Source organism: Pistacia vera, unplaced genomic scaffold, assembly GCF_008641045.1.
Source record: "Pistacia vera cultivar Batoury unplaced genomic scaffold, PisVer_v2 Contig1009, whole genome shotgun sequence".
NCBI lineage: Eukaryota > Viridiplantae > Streptophyta > Magnoliopsida > Sapindales > Anacardiaceae > Pistacia > Pistacia vera.
The window spans coordinates 43,775-65,925 of record NW_022195038.1 but is presented as its reverse complement, the minus strand read 5'-3'; the positions used below and the strand labels follow the sequence as shown (position 1 = coordinate 65,925).

Below are 22,151 nucleotides of genomic sequence, written 5' to 3'. Positions count from 1 at the left end.
CTGGAGTGCATCCTGCAGTCTAAATTTGTCCCGGTCAATATGCCTAAAACGACGTCGTATTCTTGTTGCTCAAAACGACGCCGTATTCTTGTTACTCAAAACGACGCTGTTTCAGGCTTCCACATTTAACAATCTCCACCTTGGAAGTACTGGAAAGAGACTCTTTGTGCAGCTGGCCTGGTACCATTCTATCATAGCTCTTTATCACTCAAGGCTACTTGATATACAGCAAGTTCAAGCAGTGCTTGAACTTGGCTGGATTGATAATTTTGGTGCCCATATCTGCTGGATTCTCTTCTGTGGGTACCTTCTTAAGTTCAATGATTCCATTTGCAACTTGGTCCCTCACGAAGTGATAGCGGACATCCACGTGTTTAGTTCTTTCGTGATACATTGGATTTTTGCTTAGGTGGATCGCACTCTGACTGTCTGAATACACTGTCACCTTTCCATCAATTAGTTTTACTTCTGTCAGAATTCCTTTTAGCCATAAGGCTTCTTTAACTGCATCAGTTACTGCAATGTACTCTGATTCTGTTGAAGACAGTGCTACAATAGGCTGTAACTGTGATTTCCAGCTTATACAATTTCCACCCAGTGTAAAGAAATATGCAGTTGTTGATTTTCTGGTATCCTTATCACTTGCAAAATCAGCATCTACAAAACCAACCAGATCAAGTGCAATATTTCTTTTATAGTATTCTAGCCCAACACAAACAGTACTGTTTATATATTTTAGCATCCATTTTAGAGCAGTCCAATGCTCCATACCAGGATTGGACATATACCTGCTTAACATGGAAATGGCAAAGGCTAGGTCTGGCCTAGTACTAATCATGACATATATCAGTGACCCCACAACATTAGCATAAGGGACAGACTCCATTTTCAACAGTTCTGACTTAGTGTTGGGGCATTGTGATTTACTAAGAATAAACTGACTGGTTAGGGGCATTGAGACCAGTTTGGCACCAGCCATGCCAAACTTTGTGACTAGTTTGAGTAAGTAAGATTGTTGCTGCAGTCTAAGTTCACACCTCTTTCTATCCCTGTTTATTTTCATGCCTAAAATTTTCTTAGCATTTCCTAGGTTTTTCATGCTGAATTCAGTGTTGTCTTTTCTTCAATTCACTGATCAAGGTTTTTGACTTACTGATCAACAGCATGTCATCCACATATAAGAGCAAGTAAATAGGCATATTATCATCCATTTTAAAATAGAAACAACTGTCATATTGACTTCTAGTGAATCCTATACCTATTATAAAGGTGTCAAACCTTTTGTACCATTGCCTAGGGGACTGTTTTAACCCATATAGGGATCTTTTTAGAAGGCATGCATGTTCAAGGAACTTAGGGTCAGAAAACCCCATAGGTTGGCTCATATAGATTTTTTCTTCTAGTGTTCCATGGAGAAATGCAGTGGTGACATCCAACTGCCATAGTTCTAAGTCTTGATAAGCAACTACAGACAGCATCAACCTAATTGTTTTGTATTTTACCACAGGGGAGAAGACTTCATTGAAGTCTATCCCCTCCCTTTGGGTGAAACCCTTAGTTACAAGTCTGGCTTTGTACCTAGGTGGGTCAGCTATGGAAATGCCCTCTTTAAATTTAAACAACCACTTACATTGGGTCAGCTTCTGATTACTTGGTTTTGGAACCAATGTCCAGGTTTCATTTACCTTTAAAGATTGCATTTCCTCCTCCATAGCTGTTTTCCATTTGTCCCTATCCTTGGATTCCATGGCCTCTTGATATGTATCAGGTTCAGACCTAAGCATTTCAGTACCTGCAAGTAGAGCAATGTAAATTAGTTCTGCATATGAGTACCTTAAGGGTGGTTTTACCTCTCTTCTGGTTCTGTCTCTGGCCAGTTGATAGTTTGTTAGTTCATTTTGTTGTGGTTCTAAGAACTCTTCTGCTTCCTCCTCTTTAGCTTGGTCAGGTTTCTCAAATGCAATTTCAGTTTCAGGCTGCTAGGTAGTTTGTGCTTGTGCTTGAGGTGGGTTTAATTGATGGGTTGTGTGCTCCACCTCAATCTGAGTGGTACTGGTCTGTCTGGTAGTTTCTTCTGTGCTTTTGGTTGTTCCTTCATCAGGGTTAGTGCCTTTGCATGGGAATACTCCCTCATTAAACACAACATCCCTGCTCACCAAGATCCTGACCCCTGGTGACTCTCTGTCTCATAGCCTGTATCCTTTTGTGCCCTCAGGATATCCAAGGAACACACACCTAGTTGATCTTGGTTCCAGTTTTCCCCCCACTGTGTGAGCATATGCAGCACAACCAAACACTCTTAGGTACCCTAGTTCTGGTCTTCTCCCAGACCATCTTTCTTCTGGACTGATTAGACTTATTGCTGTGGAAGGACTCCTATTTATTAAATAGGCAGTTGTGGAGAGTGCTTCTCCCCAAAAAGTTTTTAGAAGGTTTGAGGTAATCAAGAGGCATCTTACTTTATCTAGAAGTGTTCTATTCATCCTCTCAACCACCCCATTTTGCTGAGGGGTATTTCTCACTATCCTATGCCTCAGGATCCCATGTTCACTACAAAACTTATCAAACTCCAGATTGCAGAACTCAAACCCATTGTCAGTCCTAAGGGCTTTCACCTTTCTGCCAGACTAGTTTTCAACAAGGGTTTTCTAGTCTCTAAACTTTGCTAAGGCTTGATCTTTTGACCTAAGTAGGAATACCCAGACCTTCCTGCTGTAGTCATCTACTATTGAGAGGAAATGGCTGTTTCCACCATGAGATTTAACCCTTTCTAGCCCCCATAAATCAGAATGTAGATAATCCAAACAATTGTTTGCTAAGTGAACTCCCTTAGGAAAACTGTTCCTACGATGTTTACCAAGTACATAATTTTCACAGAATTCTAGACTGGTAACAGTATCTTTCCCAAATTGTCCTAGCCTGTTCAGTACATCCATCCCCTTCTGACTCATATGACCTAACCTTAAGTGCCATATTTCAGTTACTGATAAATTTGGAGACCCAAGTGTTGTGCTGTTGCAGTCAGAATAAAAACTACCACAAAGTACATACATACCATTTTTCTTTTCTCTTGTCAACACAAGGTTCTCATTTTTATAGACATTCAACCAGCCACTGTTTGCCTTATAGCAGCAGCTTGCTTCATCTAGGGTGCCTAATGATATGAGGTTTCTTTTTAAGTCAGGTATATATCTGACTTTGGTCAACCTTATTAGTTTTCCCCCATTTAACCTAAGGGTTATGCAGCCAATCCCCTTAACCCTACATGCTTGGTTGTTCCCCATGTACACAGTCTCATGATCAGACTCCTCAAAGTCTTGGAACCAACTCCTATTAGGCCTCATATGGAAAGTACAACCTGAATCTAACACCCATTCTTTTGTAGTGTTAGATATTGACACTGTGAGGACTTCTGGTTCATCCATTTGGTTACTAGTGGTGGCTAGGTTGCTCTCTGTGTTACCTAGTTTCTGTTTCTTCTTCTAGTCAAAATAGTTTTTCTTTAGGTGGCCTGTCTTATTACAGTAGTAACATTTCCTGGTTTCTGTTTTGGCTTTGTTGTTCCTCTTCCATTTCTTCTTGTTCTTACCCCCCTGATTTGGCTGAAAAACTTTACTAGACTGAGTAGATTCTATTCTACCCTTCACAAACAGAGTGCTATTGTTCCTCTTAAGAGTTTTAAGCTCTAACTCTCTAGCTTTAAGACCCGTAACTATCAAATCAATGATAGGTACAGTACCAGAGTACTGAAGGGCATTTTTGACTACTTGGTAGTATTCAGTTAGGGAATTTAATAATATCATGGCAAGATTAGTTCGTCCTAATTCTTGGTCTGTGCCCTTTAAGATTAGATTCATCTTAAGGAATTCATCTAAGTTTTCCTCTATGGACTTTGAATTATCCATCTTATAAGAGAATAAGGCTCCCTTTAAGAAAGCCAAATTCGGTGCAGACTGTAAGGCATATAAAGATTCTAATTTACCCCATAAACCAAGAGTAGTTTCGAATCCATCTACCTTTCGAAGGACACAATCCGAAAGATTCATCACGATCAGGTTATAAGCTTCTTCGTCAATCTCTTCCTTCTTCTCCAGTTTCTCCTCTGACCATTTCTTGGGATCCTTTTCCAGTGTAATTGCAACCTTGTTGTGTCAGAGAAAAGCCTTCTTCCAGCTCCCGAAGTCGATCTTCCCATCGTATTGGGAGATCTCCATATGGGTAGTGCTCATTTTTTCCTGTAATGGCAGGGAAGGACAGTCTAAAGTGTACGTGGCGTTGTTACACCAGAAGTTGTCAATTACTGCCAGGCAGTTTTTAAGGCGGTCACTGGTTTTCTAGCCAATATACCCTTACACTTTATCAAGATTTGACTCTCTAGAACCAATTCTAGACTCAAAGAAATAATCAATTCAAAAAACCCCAATTCTCGAAACCCTAATTTTGTGAAACCCTAATTTTTTTATTTTTTATTTTTCAAAAAATTCCCAAATTCACAAAACCCTGATTTCGTAAAAAACTTCTTATACCGAAACAACGACAAAGAAGGTGAGTCTAAGGTGTACGAGGCGTTGTTACACCAGAAGTTGCCAATTACTGCTAGGCAGTTTTTAAGGCGGTCACTGGTTTTCCAGCCAATATACCCTTACACTCGATCAAGATTTAACTCTCTGGACTTAATTTGGAGACTCACAGGAATTGATTTGATAAAACCCCCAATTTCTCAAAAGAACCCTAATTTTTACGAAACCCTAATTTTGTAAAAACGAACTTCAACTTCAAGAAATGGCTCTGATACCACTGTTATAATAGAAACTTAATACTGATCTATACTCCAACACAAATCAATCACACGAAGAAATAAGAAAACACAACAAGAACAAACACACAAACAAGCCACGATTTACCGTGGTTCACTTATCCTTTTATGGATAAGCTACATCCACGTTGAGCTCAAGAACGGTATGAGCTCGCTGCACTTCGATTATCAGAAACAGTCAAGATTACACAGATTCAACACTCACCAGATCTACCCAATTACAAACTGCAACCAGCCTTACATGATACTCTATGAATATCCCTAACCTGAGAGAACAACACTCTCACCTGAATGATTAAACTCCCTAATCACTCGACTGATTTAACTCACAATTTGGAGAAATAATCTCAACCCTAACACAGAGAAGTGCAAACCCAGAAAACCCTAAAATATGTCGGTTGTTTTCTAATATGAACGAAAGAGTGTTTATATATGGTTTGACTTCGTGGTTGATCCTGGCCGTTAGATCTGGAGTGCATCCTGCGGTCTAAATTTGTCCCGGTCAATATGCCTAAAACGACGTCGTATTCTTGTTGCTCAAAACGACGCTGTTTCAGGCTTCCACATTTAACAATAGTTTAATATATGAAATTGATTAATAAAATATTATTATTTATATAGTTAAAATAAAAATTAAAAACTGAAAAGTATATAAAATTATTCAAAGGGTGTTTATAAATTTTATAAGGTATTTTTTGGGTGTATTTGTTATTTTCTGAAACATTTAGGTGTCTCGTACTTTTCTCAAACATTGTGGAGAAAATTGTTATATGATAGTTGGACGCAAAATTATTGGGAAGGGATTGTCTGCAGAGAATTTACAGCATTCAAAGCATAACACCAATGAAAAAATGCCACGTTTCCACAAAGAAAATAAAATTCCCATTGCTGGTCTTTAAACCCTGGACATGGTTAAATTTCGTGGTAACGTAGGTTTTTAAAATTGAGTTAACGACATCTTCCCAACCAAAAAAAGTTCTATTGACACTTTCTCACCCTCAAACTTTTAAAAGACCCTCTTATTACCCAAACAATATGATTTTCTCTTATTTGGGTGGGAAATATAGTGATTTATGAAAAAACCCTCTTCTTAGCCTCTTCCCTTGCCGACAATTGCCGCCAACATTGGGGAGTGCCAACAACAAGAAAATATTGCAAACAAACATTTCTCAATTGTCTTTCAACCTAGCAAACACAAAAATTGAACGAATCAATCGCAATTAATCAAATTAAAACTCGAAAAACCCTAGGGCAGAGGAGCTTCAATCCTCGACGATTGGAGAGCAAACGAGATCTAGGATGTTGGGGCTTTTGGAGAGAAAGATTCAAGGAATCGATTGGCAATGATAGGGATGATTTTCGGTATCGGAAACGATCGGAAATTGGCTTAGAAGTCAAAAGGTCACGGGATGCACGACTGACAATTGGTGAGCAAGGGATGGTGATAGAGGTAAGGGTTATGTAGAGTGGCTTGTGGGGAGTGTGATGGTGATGTCTAGGGGAATTTATGGCAAGGAAATCGACCAGAAATCCGACTTGAAGAGTCAGCCGTGCAAATGGAGGTGGTGGTGGGAAATGGTGAGTGATGACGACAAATGGAGGCTTGGGTTTTGTAGAGGAGGTGATGGGGATTCTCTGGGTGGTGTCGGAAGTGATTTTAAACGTCAGGATTGGCCAAAAAATGGCAAAAACCCATCGAATCTAACGTGGCTAACGTGTGCAATCTTCTACTAACGTGCATTGTTCTTCTCCGATAGCCACTATTTGGTGACCATTCTACCCTCATTAATTATGAGCTTTTGACCATTTTGCCCTTTTTGACAATAAAAATTACTAATAAAATTATGTTTTGGGTACTGAAATAGTATTTAAAATGTGGGTGGGTATGATTTGTATTTTTTGGGTGGAAACATGTCGTTAACTCTTTTAAAATTCACTGTTGATGTTTTTTCATGACGGTTTATCACTAGCCAATCAAAATGGAACATGTCACCATATAATTAAAATATCATCCATCTGAGCCCTACTCCCATTAAAACATTGACATACCGAATCATAACTCTCGGAATAAGTTGTACAATTCTTTTAAAATACATACACGGCCAAGTAACTTTATCTTTCTCTCTGCCAAAAAACCCTAATTTCACTCGAACCAAATCCATCTTCGTGCGTCTTAATTTTCAAGAAGAGAGTTAATCCCTGTTATTTTTGTGGAATATTGCGGTAATGGCGGCAGCCACAGCGATGCAAACGAGCCGCGGTGGCGGTTTGAGGAGGGGAGCCGGCGGAATGGAGGAAGACAAGATGGTATTTGAAACGACGGAAGGAGTGGAGGCAATCACGAGTTTCGATGGGATGGGAATAAAGGACGATCTGTTGCGTGGAATTTATCAGTATGGATTCGAGAAGCCGTCGGCCATACAACAGAGGGCCGTCATGCCTATAATCAAGGGCAGAGATGTAATTGCACAGGCCCAGTCTGGTACAGGCAAGACCTCTATGATTGCCCTCACTGTTTGCCAGATGGTCGACACTGCTTCCAGAGAGTACGTTTTCTACAAACCCTAATTTTCGTTTCTTTTTTAATTTTTCAACTTTTTTGTTTAATTTTAATTCCTTGAAATTGTTGGCTTAACTTTCAGAACCCTTAGTAGTGAATAATAATGATCAATAATATGATTATAGGGTACAGGCTTTGATTTTGTCACCTACAAGGGAATTGGCATCTCAGACGGAGAAAGTGATACTGGCAATTGGGGATTTTATAAATATACAAGCCCATGCTTGCATTGGAGGCAAAAGTGTTGGTGAAGATATTAGAAAGCTAGAGAATGGAGTCCATATTGTATCTGGAACTCCGGGCAGAGTCTGTGATATGATCAAGAGGAGGACATTGCGTACTAGAGCTATTAAATTATTAGTCCTTGTGAGCTAATTTATTCTTACCGTTTCTGTGGCATTTACTTTTATAGTAGATGGGTCCAGTACTAATATTTTTTGACATGTTGTTAGGATGAATCTGATGAGATGTTGAGCAGAGGGTTCAAGGATCAAATTTATGATGTGTACCGATATCTTCCACCAGACCTTCAGGTTTGCTTTCTGTCTTTATGGTTTGGGTGGGTTTTATATTAACATAATGAGAGGATGAAACATGAGAAGATGAAAAGAGATAACAATCTGAAAATGTAGTCTACAATGAGTTTCTTGTTTCTTAATTTAGTTTTCATGCTTTATCATCTGTCACTACATATTTCATCTGACTGTCTGATTGTTCATTTTAATCTCTAGAATAGCTGATAGTAATGCTTAGGTGTGACAAGTTGTAGCAAAGGCATTCTAAATCTTTGAATATGTTATTGTAGGTTGTCTTGATATCTGCTACCCTTCCTCATGAAATCTTGGAGATGACAACCAAGTTTATGACCGATCCTGTAAAGATTCTTGTGAAGCGTGATGAGTTGACTTTGGAGGTAAATGATTGTTCTACTCTAGGTTTGTTGCCTCTGTATGTAAATCTAGATCCTTAGACAAGTTCTCCATCCATTTTGTATTTTTTGTGATAACAGGGAATCAAGCAATTTTTTGTGGCAGTGGAAAGAGAGGAGTGGAAGTTTGACACACTATGCGATCTCTATGATACCCTTACAATTACACAAGCTGTTATTTTCTGCAACACAAAGCGAAAGGTATTATTTGGCTAGTGGTTTTAAATCTGAACAGGAAACGAACTTTTAGGTATCTAATTTCACTCGGAATGGTGAGATTAAATATGAAAATGTTGATGTGTTATCCTTTTAAAAGGAGCTTCTAAGTTTTGTTTTCTCCCGTTAAAATAACTATTGGACCCATGGCTTCAGTGGGAAAAACATTTAGTTAACAGTAGTAAATAGCTATGTAGCAAGCAATGGTGTGATATATATGTAATGATAGTTTGTGTGAACAGTTGGATTCAATGTCTTCAAAAATAACATACATTCTCAATGTTGAATGAACATGCATTTTGGACTGGATTGACTGGTGGGGATTAGGAGAAACATTCTCCCATATATTTTTTTCTCCTTAAAGTTTTCCTTAGCATTAGTTGAGACAAATGAACTAATTGAGTTACTGGATTCATATAGTATTCACTTTCAACACTCATTACCGGATTTTGAATTCTTATATTATGATCTTTGGATATATTGTATAACCATTTCATATTTTCTAATCAGGTGGATTGGCTAACAGAGAAGATGCGTGGCTACAACTTTACTGTCTCATCAATGCATGGAGACATGCCTCAGAAAGAAAGAGATGCAATTATGGCAGAATTTCGTTCTGGTACAACCCGTGTCCTTATTACAACAGATGTGTGGGCTCGAGGACTTGATGTTCAACAGGCAAGTCCTTCTGTTATTTATTTTTAATGTTCTAATCCTTTTGTATGTGTTTCACTGTGAATGTATTAGGAAAAAATATATTTTTGCTCTTTTTATTCATCTTAAATCATTTTCTTCAGGTTTCTCTTGTGATAAATTATGACCTTCCAAATAATCGTGAGCTCTATATCCACCGTATCGGACGGTCTGGTCGTTTTGGACGCAAGGTATTCACTTATTATTATTATACTGGAATACTCAGCCTTATTATAGGTGCAGGTTGACTGTTGTTTCTTTGCCCTGACAAATACTGAAATTCTAACATACTTTTTATTTTTTCAACTTTCTGATCATATTTATTTGAGTTCTTTCACAATGCATGCAAGAAAGTTGTTATGCATAAACCCTCTGAAAACTTTTGTCGGTATAGAAATTGGTATTTTGGAAAAGCTTATTCACTCCCAAGTAAATTATTTTAATTTCAATGGATAAAAGTTTACACAGTTTCTTAACCCAAAAAAAAAAAAAAAAGGGATAGGTCTCTACATTATAGATTTATCATGAGGTGAATTAAGTTTATCACTAGATGCATAAGTTCATTATCGTATGCATCATGTCCATGATAAATTTGTCTCACCTGTTTTGCATGATTGCCCTGTGTTAACTTAGTTGAATTGTGTATTGTCACTAAAACGGGATTTTTTATGGTTTACAGGGTGTAGCTATAAATTTTGTGAAAAACGATGATATCAAGATTCTCAGAGATATTGAGCAGTATTACAGTACTCAGATCGATGAGATGCCGATGAATGTTGCTGATCTGATTTAAAGAGATGTTTATTATTTCGGTTGGCTGAAGGGAAATGATGGGAGTGATGCATATAATTGTGTGATGGATTTTTCTGGGTGGTTGCATTGTGTTTTTTCTGATGATGAGGTTGTACCACTTTCCCCAAAAATGCTGGATGGTGTTTAACGACTTTACAAATGGTTTTGGTGACATGAAACTTACAACTAGACTGTTAACTTTCTTTCTGTTGATAAGGTTAAGTGATTTAGATTTATTGCACCTTTGCAAATTTTAAATCAAATTTTTAAGTGTGATGAATGGATTGTGAATTGATGTTAGCATTCTGGAGTTTTACTTTATCACTTAGCCCCTTACGCCACCAGCCCAGCCTTACTGAATTGATACTTCATGGTTAAAGAAGATAAATATTTGTACTTCTCGAATGGTATTTCAAATTTCTCTCTGAAATAAATATGTTGTCTTATCTGGTTTTGATACTTAAGAGAAGGGATAAATGATATGTCAACTCAATTGGCCAATTAGAGTATTGCTATGTCGTTTGAATTATGGTCTCTCATCTTATGAATCTCAGATGGCTTGAATGTTTCCTGTTCCTGGTTTCTGTATTATATCTTTATTGTTTGTCTTTATGATTTGTACACGACAGCATCAAAAACTCTGCATGAAACGTCTAGACCTTGAGCCAAAAACAATTTATTGAATTTACACACTTGTCATCTAGCGAATTTGGTTTACAGTAACATCGATGGAAGCTTTTTTTTTTTTTTTTTTTTGTTTTTTTTGATATTGTGCTAAGGTATGAGTCGTATGACATTGAGATAAAGATAGTCCTATTCCTACACCATCTTTCAAACTGAGAGACAAACCTGTATTTTGCATAGTCAGCCCCTAGAAAACCCACCAAAACAGGAATTCTACGCAAGCTATGAACATTGCAACGTCAATGACTGCAAATAAGAAAACTCGTGATACGTCCTATTCTATTGTCTACAAAGAAAACAAGAAATTACAACCAGATAAAGGAGAAAATTCCAAACCTTGACTGGCAAAGCTGCTGCAGAAAATATTTCTTCAATTTTTTTACAGTATAGAAAATTATTATAAAATATTGAGAAATAAAAATTACAAGGACTCTAAAACTTCGTTTTGAATCCCAATTTATTTTTATAACTTTTTAAGTATGTAATTTAATTAAGTAAATTTAAGTTTACTTATTTTTAGTTTATTGTATAAAATCAAAAAATAGATTAATATTCTATATTTATATTATTATAGTTTAATATATGAAATTGATTATAAAAATATTATTATTTATATAGTTAAAATAAAAATTAAAAACAAAAATAGATATAATTATTCAAAGGGTGTTTATAAATTTTATAAGGTATTTTTTGGGTGTATTGTTATTTTCCGAAACTTTTAGGTGTCTCACTTTCTTAAACATTGTGGAGAAATATTTATACGCAAATTATTAGGTAGATTGTGTGCAGAGAATTTATAGTACTCAAAACATAAAACCAATAAAAAAATGCCACGTTTCCAAAAAGAATAAAATTCCCATTACGGGTCTTTAAACCCTGGATATGTTAAATCTCGTGGCCACGTAGGTTTTTAAAAATGAGTTAACGACACTTCCCACGCAAAAAAAGTTCCTTACTTTCCCACCCTCAAGCTTTAAAACACCCTCTTACTACCCAAATAATATGTTTTCCTCTATTGGGTGGGAAATATAGTGATTTACAAAAAACCCTCTTCTTAGCCTCTTCCCTTGCCGACAATTGCCGCGACATTGGGAGTGCGACGACAAGAAAATATTACAAATAAACATTTCTAATTATCTTTCAACCCAAGAAACACAAAATCGAACGAAATCACAATTATCAAATTAAACGAAAAACCCTAGGGTGGAGGAGCTTCAATCGCCTACGATTGGTGAGCAAACGAGATCTGGGTGTTGGAACTTTTGGAGAGGAAGATCTAAGGAATCGATTGGTGGTGGTAGGGATATTTTGGCATCGGAAACGATCATAATCGCTTAGAAGTCAAGGTCGCGTGGTGCACAGCCGACGATCGATGAGCAAGGGACATGATGAGTTAGGGTTATTGAGAGTGGGTTGTGCGAGTGTGATGGTGGTGTCTGGGAATTTATGGCAAGGAAATCGACCAGAAATCCGACTTGAAGAGTCGACCATGCATGGAGGTATGGTGATGATGACGACAAAGGGGGGTTGGGTTTTGTAGAGAGGTGATGGGGATTCTCTGGGTGGTGTCAGAAAGTGATTTGAATGTCGGGATCGACCATAAAATGGCAAAAACCAACCGAATCTAACGTGGCTAACGTGAGCCATCTTGCTAACGTGCACGTTCTTCTCTGATAGCCACTTTGGTGACATTCTGCCCTCATGAATTGTGGGCTTTTGACCATTTTGCCCTTCTTAACAACAAAAATTACTAAAAATTAGTTTTTGGATACTGAAATAGTATTTAAAATGTGGGTGGGAATGGTATTGTTTGGGTGGACAGCGTTAACTCTTTAAAATTTACTGTTGATGTTTTTTCATGACGGTTTATCACAGCCAATCAAAATGAACATGTCACCATATATTAAAATATCATCCATCTGAGCCCTACTTCCATTAAAACATTGACATACCGAATCATAACTCTCGGAATAAGTTGTACAATTCTTTTAAAATACATACACGGCCATAACTTTCTTTCTCTCTGCCATAAAACCCTAATTTGACTCGAACCAAATCCATCTTCGTGCGTCTTAATTTTCAAGAAGATAGTCAATCCCTGTTATTTTTGTGGAATATTGCGGTAATGGCGGCAGCCACAGCGATGCAAACGACCGCGTGGCGGTTTGAGGAGGGGAGCCGCGGAATGGAGGAAGACAAGATGGTGTTTGAAACGACGGAAGGAGTGGAGGCAATCACGAGTTTCGATGGAGGGGAATAAAGGACGATCTGTTGCGTGGAATTATCAGTATGGATTCGAGAAGCCCTCGGCCATACAACAGAGGGCCGTCATGCCTATAATCAAGGCAGAGATGTAATTGCACAGGCCCAGTCTGGTAGGCAAGACCTCTATGTTGCCCTCCTGTTTCCAGGGTCGACACGGCTTCCAGAGAGTACGTTACAAACCCTAATTTTTGTTTCTTTTTTATTTTTCAACTTTTTTGTTTAATTTTAATTCCTTGAATTGTTGGCTTAACTTTCAGAACCCTTAGTAGTGATAATATGATCAATAATATGATTATAGGGTACAGGCTTTGATTTTGTCACCTACAAGGGAATTGCATTCAGACGGAGAAGTGATACTGGCAATTGGGGATTTTATAATATACAAGCCCTGCTTGCATTGGAGGCAAAAGTGTTGGTGAAGATATTAGAAAGCTAGAGAATGGAGTCCATATTGTATCTGGAACTCCGGGCAGAGTCTGTGATATATCAAGAGAGGACATTGCGACTAAGCTATTAAATTATTAGTCCTTGAGTAATTTATTCTTACCGTTTCTGTGCATTTACTTTTATAGTAGATGGGTCCAGTACTAATATTTTTTGACATGTTGTTAGGATGAATCTGATGAATGTTGAGGCAGGGTTCAAGGATCAAATTATGATGTGTACCGATATCTTCCACCAGACCTTCAGTTTGCTTTCTGTCTTTATGGTTTGGGTGGTTTTTATATTAACATAATGAGAAGATGAAAAGAGATACAATCTGAAAATGTAGTCTACAATGAGTTTCTTGTTTCTTAATTTAGTTTTCATGCTTTATCATCTGTCACTACATATGAATCTAACTGTCTGATTGTTCATTTTATCTCTAAATAGCTGATAGTAATGCTTAGGTGGTGACAAGTTGTAGCAACGGCATTCAAATCTTTGAATATGTTATTTTAGGTTGTCTTGATATCTGCTACCCTTCCTCATGAAATCTTGGAGATGACAACCAAGTTTATGACCGATCCTGTAAAGATTCTTGTGAAGCGTGATGATTGACTTTGGAGGTACTGATTGTTCTACTCTTATTTGTTGGAGTGAAGAAAGATTCTTGATGGTGTGCAAACTGCAAACTGTAATCTGCAGTTTGCAAAATTACAGACTGTAGTTTGCAAATTACAGTCTGCAATTTTGCAGTTGGCATTTTTGCAAACTATAATCTGCATTTTGCAAACTGCAGTTTGTAATTTTATGGACTGCAGTTTGCATACTACGATCTGTAAAATTGTAGATTGCAGATTGTAGTTTGCAAAAATGTCAACTGCAAAATTGTAGGCTGCAATTTGCAAACTGTAAAATTGTAGTTGGCATTTTTGCACTGGTGATTGTGAAGTTGAATATTTAAACATGTTCTTTTAAACTTGCATGGTGCCATTTTTTTAAAACTACTGATTGTGAAGTTGAAGATTTAAACATGTTCTTTTCCTCTTTCTTTTGCATTAAATATTTGGGGTGTTTTTGTCTGAATCTTTTCTTGAATTTACAATATATGTGTATTGTCATCTTTGACAATATACATGGGAATTGAAGATTTTTTTTTTTTTGTATTAATGGTTTTGTAGGTTGTGAAAAATGCAAGAGTACTTTTTTGGTAAAGCACAATTTGGAATGGAAGATGGTATGCATGATGTTTTTTGTTGTTAGAATTTTTTGAATGATTTGAAGGTATTAACTATTGCTCATAGTTAATTTTCCAATCATCTAGGTATTATAATGTAAAAATGATAGGTGCATATTTGTTAGGCATATATAAAACTTTTTGTATATGAAGGTTTATATGTTACAAAATGTGATATGATATATGAAACATATTAGATTTTATGGATGTAAAGGATGTTGGGTGCCTATTTAATAGGCATATATGCAAACTTTTTGTATATGAAGGTTCACCATCAATGAAATGTTCTTTGGAAAATTAGTATATCATTATTTATAATTTGTATTATTCAAATAACAACTATAACAGTTTTATATATGCTATAACAGACACATTGATAACACTTTCAAAATGTTATGCAAAATAATTTTGCAACATTTACTAAATGCAATGAATGATACTTTGGTAGCACTTTTAACATGTTATTAAAAACTCTTTTATAGCATTTTAACAATGTTACAGAAAATTAAACTATAACAGGTTAAGAATGTTACAAAAAACTTATTTACAGCCTTTTGAGATGTTATAGAAAACTGAACTGTCACAGTTTAAGAAAGTTACAGAAAACTTATTTATAGCATTTTCAGAATGTTACAGAAAACTAAATTGTAACATGTTAAGAAAGTTATAGAAAACTTATTTATAGCATTTTGAGAATATTACAGAAAACTAAACTGTAATAGGTTAAGAATGTTACAAAAAACTTATTTATAGCATTTTGAGAATGTTATAGAAAACTAAACTGTAACAGGTTAAAAATGTTACAGAAAAATTATTTTTAGCATTTTGAGAATGTTACAAAAACCTAAACTGTAACTGGTTAAGAATGTTACAGAAAACTTATTTTTAGCATTTTCATAATGTTACAGAAAATTAAACTGTAACAGGTTAAGAATATTACAGAAAACTTATTTATAGCATTTATGCAGTGTTACCAAAAATCATTTGTAACTACGAATAAATGCTACAATATACTTAACAACAGCATTTTATGACAGTTACTGAAATGATTAGTAACATGCAAAAAGTGTTACCAATGTCAGCTTTTTAGTAACATGTGTTGTCATAATATCCTTATAAATGATACGAATTACCTACGGTAACACTTTTTGTATGTTACCATAGACCATTTTTGTTGTAGTGAAGACACAGCCACACAGGGCTTTGGCATGGATTGAACCATTTCCCTGGAAGTGAAGAGCACAATTAGTGCATTTTCAAAGATTAATAGCAAAAATATAAAATATCAACAATAGAGGAGTAAGATGAATATAAGAATTATGGAAACAACAAGCGGGTAACGATAGTGTTTTCGCAACAATTATAAGGTTATTGTGGGGTTAAACAATTCAACTTTCAATAAGTCCATTAAGGAGCAATCTTAGAGGAAATATATATAACAATGCATTTGCAAGATTGTTTTTAGTAAAAGACACAGGCTTATTATTATCTTCAAGTGAATGGATATTTTGAATAATGCATGTAAAAAGAAAATTTTACACTTAATTTTTCCCAAAGTATTCAAACCACATAAATTTGGATGATATTCGAATGATGCTGCTATCTACAGATTCTACGTACTTCACCAGATATCTAAACATGACCTAACAATGTTCCTCAAAGGGGTAACTCTGCATGTTCATACTGTATTATGAGAACTTTACACACTGCATGGAAGCCTCTATTAACTCCAAAAAGAATATTCACTTAATTCTGATAGATGGTATCATTATCTTTTGACAGTGGATGAGCAATGTTTACTTATACAGTTTTACAGCAGATTCTTCATGGAAAAACAGTCGTCCTTTATAAGTTCATTGACTTCTGTGGTCTGTATTCACTTATTCCTACACCAATCTTTCAAACTGAGAGACAAACCTGTATTTTGCATAGTCAGCCCTAGAAAACCCACCAAAACAGGAATTCTACGGCAAGCTATGAACATTTGCAACGTCAATGAGCTGCAAATAAGAAAACTCGTGATACGTCCTAATTCTATTGTCTAACAAAGAAAAGCAAGAAATTACAACCAGATAAAGGAGAAAATTCCAAACCTTGACTGGCAAAGCTGCTGCAAGAAATATTTCTTCAATTTTTTTACAGTATAGAAAAATTATTATAAAAATATTGAAGAAATAAAAATTACAAGGACTCTAAAACTTCGTTTTGAATCCCAATTTATTTTTATAACTTTTTAAGTATGTAATTTAATTAAGTAAATTTAAGTTTTACTTTATTTTTAGTTTATTGTATAAAATCAAAAAATAGATTAAATATTCATATATTTATATTATTTATAGTTTAATATATGAAATTGATTAATAAAATATTATTATTTATATAGTTAAAATAAAAATTAAAAACTAAAAAGTATATATAATTATTCAAAGGGTGTTTATAAATTTTATAAGGTATTTTTTTGGGTGTATTTGTTATTTTCCGAAACTTTTAGGTGTCTCACTTTTCTTAAACATTGTGGAGGAAATAGTTATACGCAAAATTATTAGGTAGGGATTGTGTGCAGAGAATTTATAGTACTCAAAACATAAAACCAATAAAAAAATGCCACGTTTCCAAAAAGAAAATAAAATTCCCATTACTGGTCTTTAAACCCTGGATATGTTAAATCTCGTGGCCACGTAGGTTTTTAAAAATGAGTTAACGACAACTTCCCACGCAAAAAAAGTTCCATTACTTTCCCACCCTCAAGCTTTTAAAACACCCTCTTACTACCCAAATAATATGTTTTCCTCTTATTTGGGTGGGAAATATAGTGATTTACAAAAAAACCCTCTTCTTAGCCTCTTCCCTTGCCGGCAATTGCCGTCGACATTGGGAGTGCGAGCGACAAGAAAATATTACAAATAAACATTTCTTAATTATCTTTCAACCCAAGAAACACAAAAATCGAACGAATCAATCACAATTAATCAAATTAAAACTCGAAAAACCCTAGGGTGGAGGAGCTTCAATCGCCTACGATTGGTGAGCAAACGAGATCTGGGATGTTGGAACTTTTGGAGAGGAAGATCTAAGGAATCGATTGGTGGTGGTAGGGACGATTTTTGGCATCGGAAACGATCATAAATCGGCTTAGAAGTCAAAAGGTCGCGTGGTGCACAGCCGACGATCGATGAGCAAGGGACAATGATGGAAGTTAGGGTTATGTAGAGTGGGTTGTGCGGAGTGTGATGGTGGTGTCTGGGGGAATTTATGGCAAGGAAATCGACCAGAAATCCGACTTGAAGAGTCGACCATGCGAATGGAGGTAATGGTGAGTGATGACGACAAAGGGGGGGTTGGGTTTTGTAGAGGAGGTGATGGGGATTCTCTGGGTGGTGTCAGAAATGATTTTGAATGTCGGGATCGACCATAAAATGGCAAAAACCAACCGAATCTAACGTGGCTAACGTGAGCCATCATTTGCTAACGTGCACTGTTCTTCTCTGATAGCCACTGTTTGGTGACTATTCTGCCCTCATGAATTGTGGGCTTTTGACCATTTTGCCCTTCTTAACAACAAAAATTACTAATAAAATTATGTTTTGGATACTGAAATAGTATTTAAAATGTGGGTGGGAATGGGCTATTGTTTGGGTGGGAACAGCGTTAACTCTTTTAAAATTTACTGTTGATGTTTTTTCATGACGGTTTATCACTAGCCAATCAAAATGAAACATGTCACCATATATTAAAATATCATCCATCTGAGCCCTACTTCCATTAAAACATTGACATACCGAATCATAACTCTCGGAATAAGTTGTACAATTCTTTTAAAATACATACACGGCCAACTAACTTTATCTTTCTCTCTGCCAAAAAACCCTAATTTGACTCGAACCAAATCCATCTTCGTGCGTCTTAATTTTCAAGAAGATAGTCAATCCCTGTTATTTTTGTGGAATATTGCGGTAATGGCGGCAGCCACAGCGATGCAAACGAGCCGCGGTGGCGGTTTGAGGAGGGGAGCCGGCGGAATGGAGGAAGACAAGATGGTGTTTGAAACGACGGAAGGAGTGGAGGCAATCACGAGTTTCGATGGGATGGGAATAAAGGACGATCTGTTGCGTGGAATTTATCAGTATGGATTCGAGAAGCCGTCGGCCATACAACAGAGGGCCGTCATGCCTATAATCAAGGGCAGAGATGTAATTGCACAGGCCCAGTCTGGTACTGGCAAGACCTCTATGATTGCCCTCACTGTTTGCCAGATGGTCGACACGGCTTCCAGAGAGTACGTACAAACCCTAATTTTTTTTCTTTTTAATTTTTCAACTTTTGTGTTAATTTTAATTCTTGAAATTGTTGGCTTAACTTTCAAACCCTTAGTAGTGATAATAATGATCAATAATATGATTATAGGGTACAGGCTTTGATTTTGTCACCTACAAGGGAATTGGCATCTCAGACGGAGAAAGTGATACTGGCAATTGGGGATTTTATAAATATACAAGCCCATGCTTGCATTGGAGGCAAAATGTTGGTGAAGATATTAGAAGCTAGGAATGGAGTCCATATTGTATCTGGAACTCCGGGCAGAGTCTGTGATATGATCAAGAGGAGGACATTGCGTACTAGAGCTATTAAATTATAGTCCTTGTGAGCAATTTATTCTTACCGTTTCTGTGGCATTTACTTTTAGTAGATGGGTCCAGTACTAATATTTTTTGACATGTTGTTAGGATGAATCTGATGAGATGTTGAGCAGAGGGGTCAAGGATCAAATTTATGATGTGTACCGATATCTTCCACCAGACCTTCAGGTTTGCTTTCTGTCTTTATGGTTTGGGTGGGTTTTAATTAACATAATGAGAAGATGAAAAGAGATAACAATCTGAAAATGTAGTCTACAATGAGTTTCTTGTTTCTTAATTTAGTTTTCATGTTTATCATCGTCACTACATGACATTAACTGTCTGATGTTCATTTTAATCTCTAGAATAGCTGATAGTAATGCTTAGGTGTGACAAGTTGTAGCAACGGCATTCTAAATCTTTGATATGTTATTGTAGGTTGTCTTGATATCTGCTACCCTTCCTCAGAAATCTTGGAGATGACAACCAAGTTATGACCGATCCTGTAAAGATTCTTGTGAAGCGTGATGAGTTGATTTGGAGGTAACTGATTGTTCTAATCTAGGTTTGTTGCCTCTGTAGTAAATCTAGATCCTTAGACAAGTTCTCCATCCATTTTGTATTTTTTGTGATAACAGGGAATCAAGCAATTTTTGTGGCAGTGGAAGAGAGGGTGGAAGTTTGACACACTATGCGATCTCTATGATACCCTTACAATTACACAAGCTGTTATTTTCTGCAACACAAAGCGAAAGGTATTATTTGGCTAGTGGTTTTAAATTGAACAGAAATGAACTTTTAGGTATCTAATTTCACTCGGAATGGGGAGATTAAATATGAAAATGGTGATGTGTTATTCTTTAAAAGGAGCTTCTAAGTTTTGTTTTCTCCCGTTAAAATAACTAGGACCCATGGTTCAGTGGTAAAAACATTTAGTTAACAGTAGTAAATAGCTATGTAGCAAGTATATATGTAATGATAGTTTGTGTGAACAGTTGGATTCAATGTCCAAATATAACATACATTCTCAATGTTGAATGAACATGCATTTTGGACTGGATGACTGGTGGGGATTAGGAGAACATTCTCCATATATTTTTTTTTCCTTAAAGTTTTCCTTAGCATTAGTTGAGACAAATGAACTAATGAGGTTACTGGATTCATATTATTCACTCAACACTCATTACCGATTTTGATTCTTATATTATGATCTTTGGATATATTATAACGTTTCATATTTTCTATCAGGTGGATTGGCTAACAAAGAAGATGCGTGGCTACAACTTTACGTCTCATCAATGCATGGAGACATGCCTCAGAAAGAAAGAGATGCCATATGGCAGAATTTCGTTCTGGTACAACCCGGCTTATTACAACAGATGTTGGGCTCGAGGACTTGATGTTCAACAGGCAAGTCTCTTGTTATTTATTTTTAATGTTCTAATCCTTTTGTATGTGTTCACTGTGAATGTTAGGAAAAATAATTTTTGCTCTTTTTATTCATCTTAAATCATTTTCTTCAGGTTTCTCTTGTGATAAATTATGACCTTCCAAATAATCGTGAGCTCTATATCCACCGTACGGACGGTTGGTGTTTGGACGCAAGGTATTCACCTTATTATTATTATACTGGAATACTCAGCCTTATTATAGGTGCAGGTTGATGTTGTTTCTTTGCCCTGACAAATACTGAAATTCTAACATACTTTATTTTTTCACTTTTGATCATATTTATTTGAGTTCTTTCACAATGCATGCAAGAAAGTTGTTATGCATAAGCCCTTTGAAAACTTTTGCGGCATAGAAACGGTATTTTGGAAAAGATCACTCCCAAGTAAATTATTTTAATTTCAATGGATAAAAGTTTAACACGTTTCTTAACCCAAAAAAAAAAAAAAAAAAAAAAAAAATAAAAAAAGGGATAGGTCTCTACATTATAGGTTTATCATGAGGTGAATAAGTTTATCAATAGATGCATAAGTTCATTATCGTATGCATCATGTCCATGATACAATTTGTCTCACCCATTTTGCATGATGTCTGTGTTAACTTAGTTGAATTGTGTATTGTCACTAAAACGGGATTTTTATGGTTTACAGGGTGTAGCTATAAATTTTGTGAAAAACGATGATATCAAGATTCTCAGAGATATTGAGCAGTATTACAGTACTCAGATGATGAGATGCCGATGAATGTTGCTGATCGATTTAAAGGATGTTATTATTTCGGTTGGCGAAGGGAAATGATGGAGTGATGCATATAATTGTGTGAGGATTTTTCTGGGTCGTTGCATTGTGTTTTTCTGATGATGAGTTTGTACCGCTTCCCAAAAATGCTGGATGGTGTTTAACGACTTTACAAATGGTTTTGGTGACATGAAACTTACAACTAGACTGTTAACTTTTCTGTTGATTAGGTTAAGTGATTTAGATTATTGCACTTTGCAAATTTTAAATCAAATTTTTAGTGTGATGAATGGTTGTGAATTGATGTGACATTCTGGAGTTTTACTTTATCACTTAGCCCTTACGCCACCAGCCCAGCCTTACTGAATTGATATCATGGTTAAAGAAGATAAATATTTGTACTTCTCGAATGGTATTTCAAATTCTCTCTGAAATAAATATGTTGTCTTATCTGGTTTTGATACTTAAGAGAAGGGATAAATGATATGTCAACTCAATTGGCCAATTAGAGTATACTATGTGTGAATTATGGTCTCTCTTTTGTGAATCTCAGATGATTGAACGTTTCCTGTTCCTGGTTTCTGTTATATTATCTTTATGTTTTGTCTTTATGATTTGTACACGACAGCATCAAAAACTCTGCATGTAATGTCAGACCTTGAGCTAAATACAACATTGTCATCTAGCGAATGGTTTACATTAACATTGACGGAAGTTTTTTTTTTTTTTTTTTTT

At 36.0% G+C, this 22,151-nt stretch overlaps 1 protein-coding gene and 2 pseudogenes across 1 annotated transcript; all 3 read left to right on the top strand.

The window, feature by feature from the left end:
* The first annotated feature begins 6,868 nt into the window (after positions 1-6,868).
* On the top strand, positions 6,869-10,296 carry LOC116106156 (eukaryotic initiation factor 4A-3). The gene is made up of 8 exons (XM_031392529.1): positions 6,869-7,362; positions 7,502-7,742; positions 7,829-7,909; positions 8,182-8,289; positions 8,386-8,505; positions 9,031-9,198; positions 9,318-9,404; positions 9,893-10,296. Exons 1-8 carry the CDS (start codon positions 7,043-7,045, stop codon positions 10,004-10,006), a joined length of 1,239 nt encoding a protein of 412 aa, XP_031248389.1. The 5' UTR covers positions 6,869-7,042; the 3' UTR covers positions 10,007-10,296.
* Positions 10,297-12,814: 2,518 nt separating this feature from the next.
* On the top strand, positions 12,815-13,995 carry LOC116105540 (annotated as a pseudogene).
* Positions 13,996-18,473: 4,478 nt separating this feature from the next.
* Positions 18,474-21,484, top strand: LOC116105458 (annotated as a pseudogene).
* Positions 21,485-22,151: the final 667 nt, after the last annotated feature.

What these genes read in the sequence shown, in the direction of transcription:
- LOC116106156 (XM_031392529.1), top strand. Translation starts at nt 7,043, where the DNA reads ATGGCGGCAGCCACAGCGATGCAAACGAGCCGCGGTGGCGGTTTGAGG. An exon ending in GTCGACACTGCTTCCAGAGA is followed by an intron (nt 7,363 to 7,501) that starts GTACGTTTTCTA and finishes ATATGATTATAG; the next exon opens with GGTACAGGCTTTGATTTTGT. An exon ending in GAGGACTTGATGTTCAACAG is followed by an intron (nt 9,199 to 9,317) that starts GCAAGTCCTTCT and finishes CATTTTCTTCAG; the next exon opens with GTTTCTCTTGTGATAAATTA.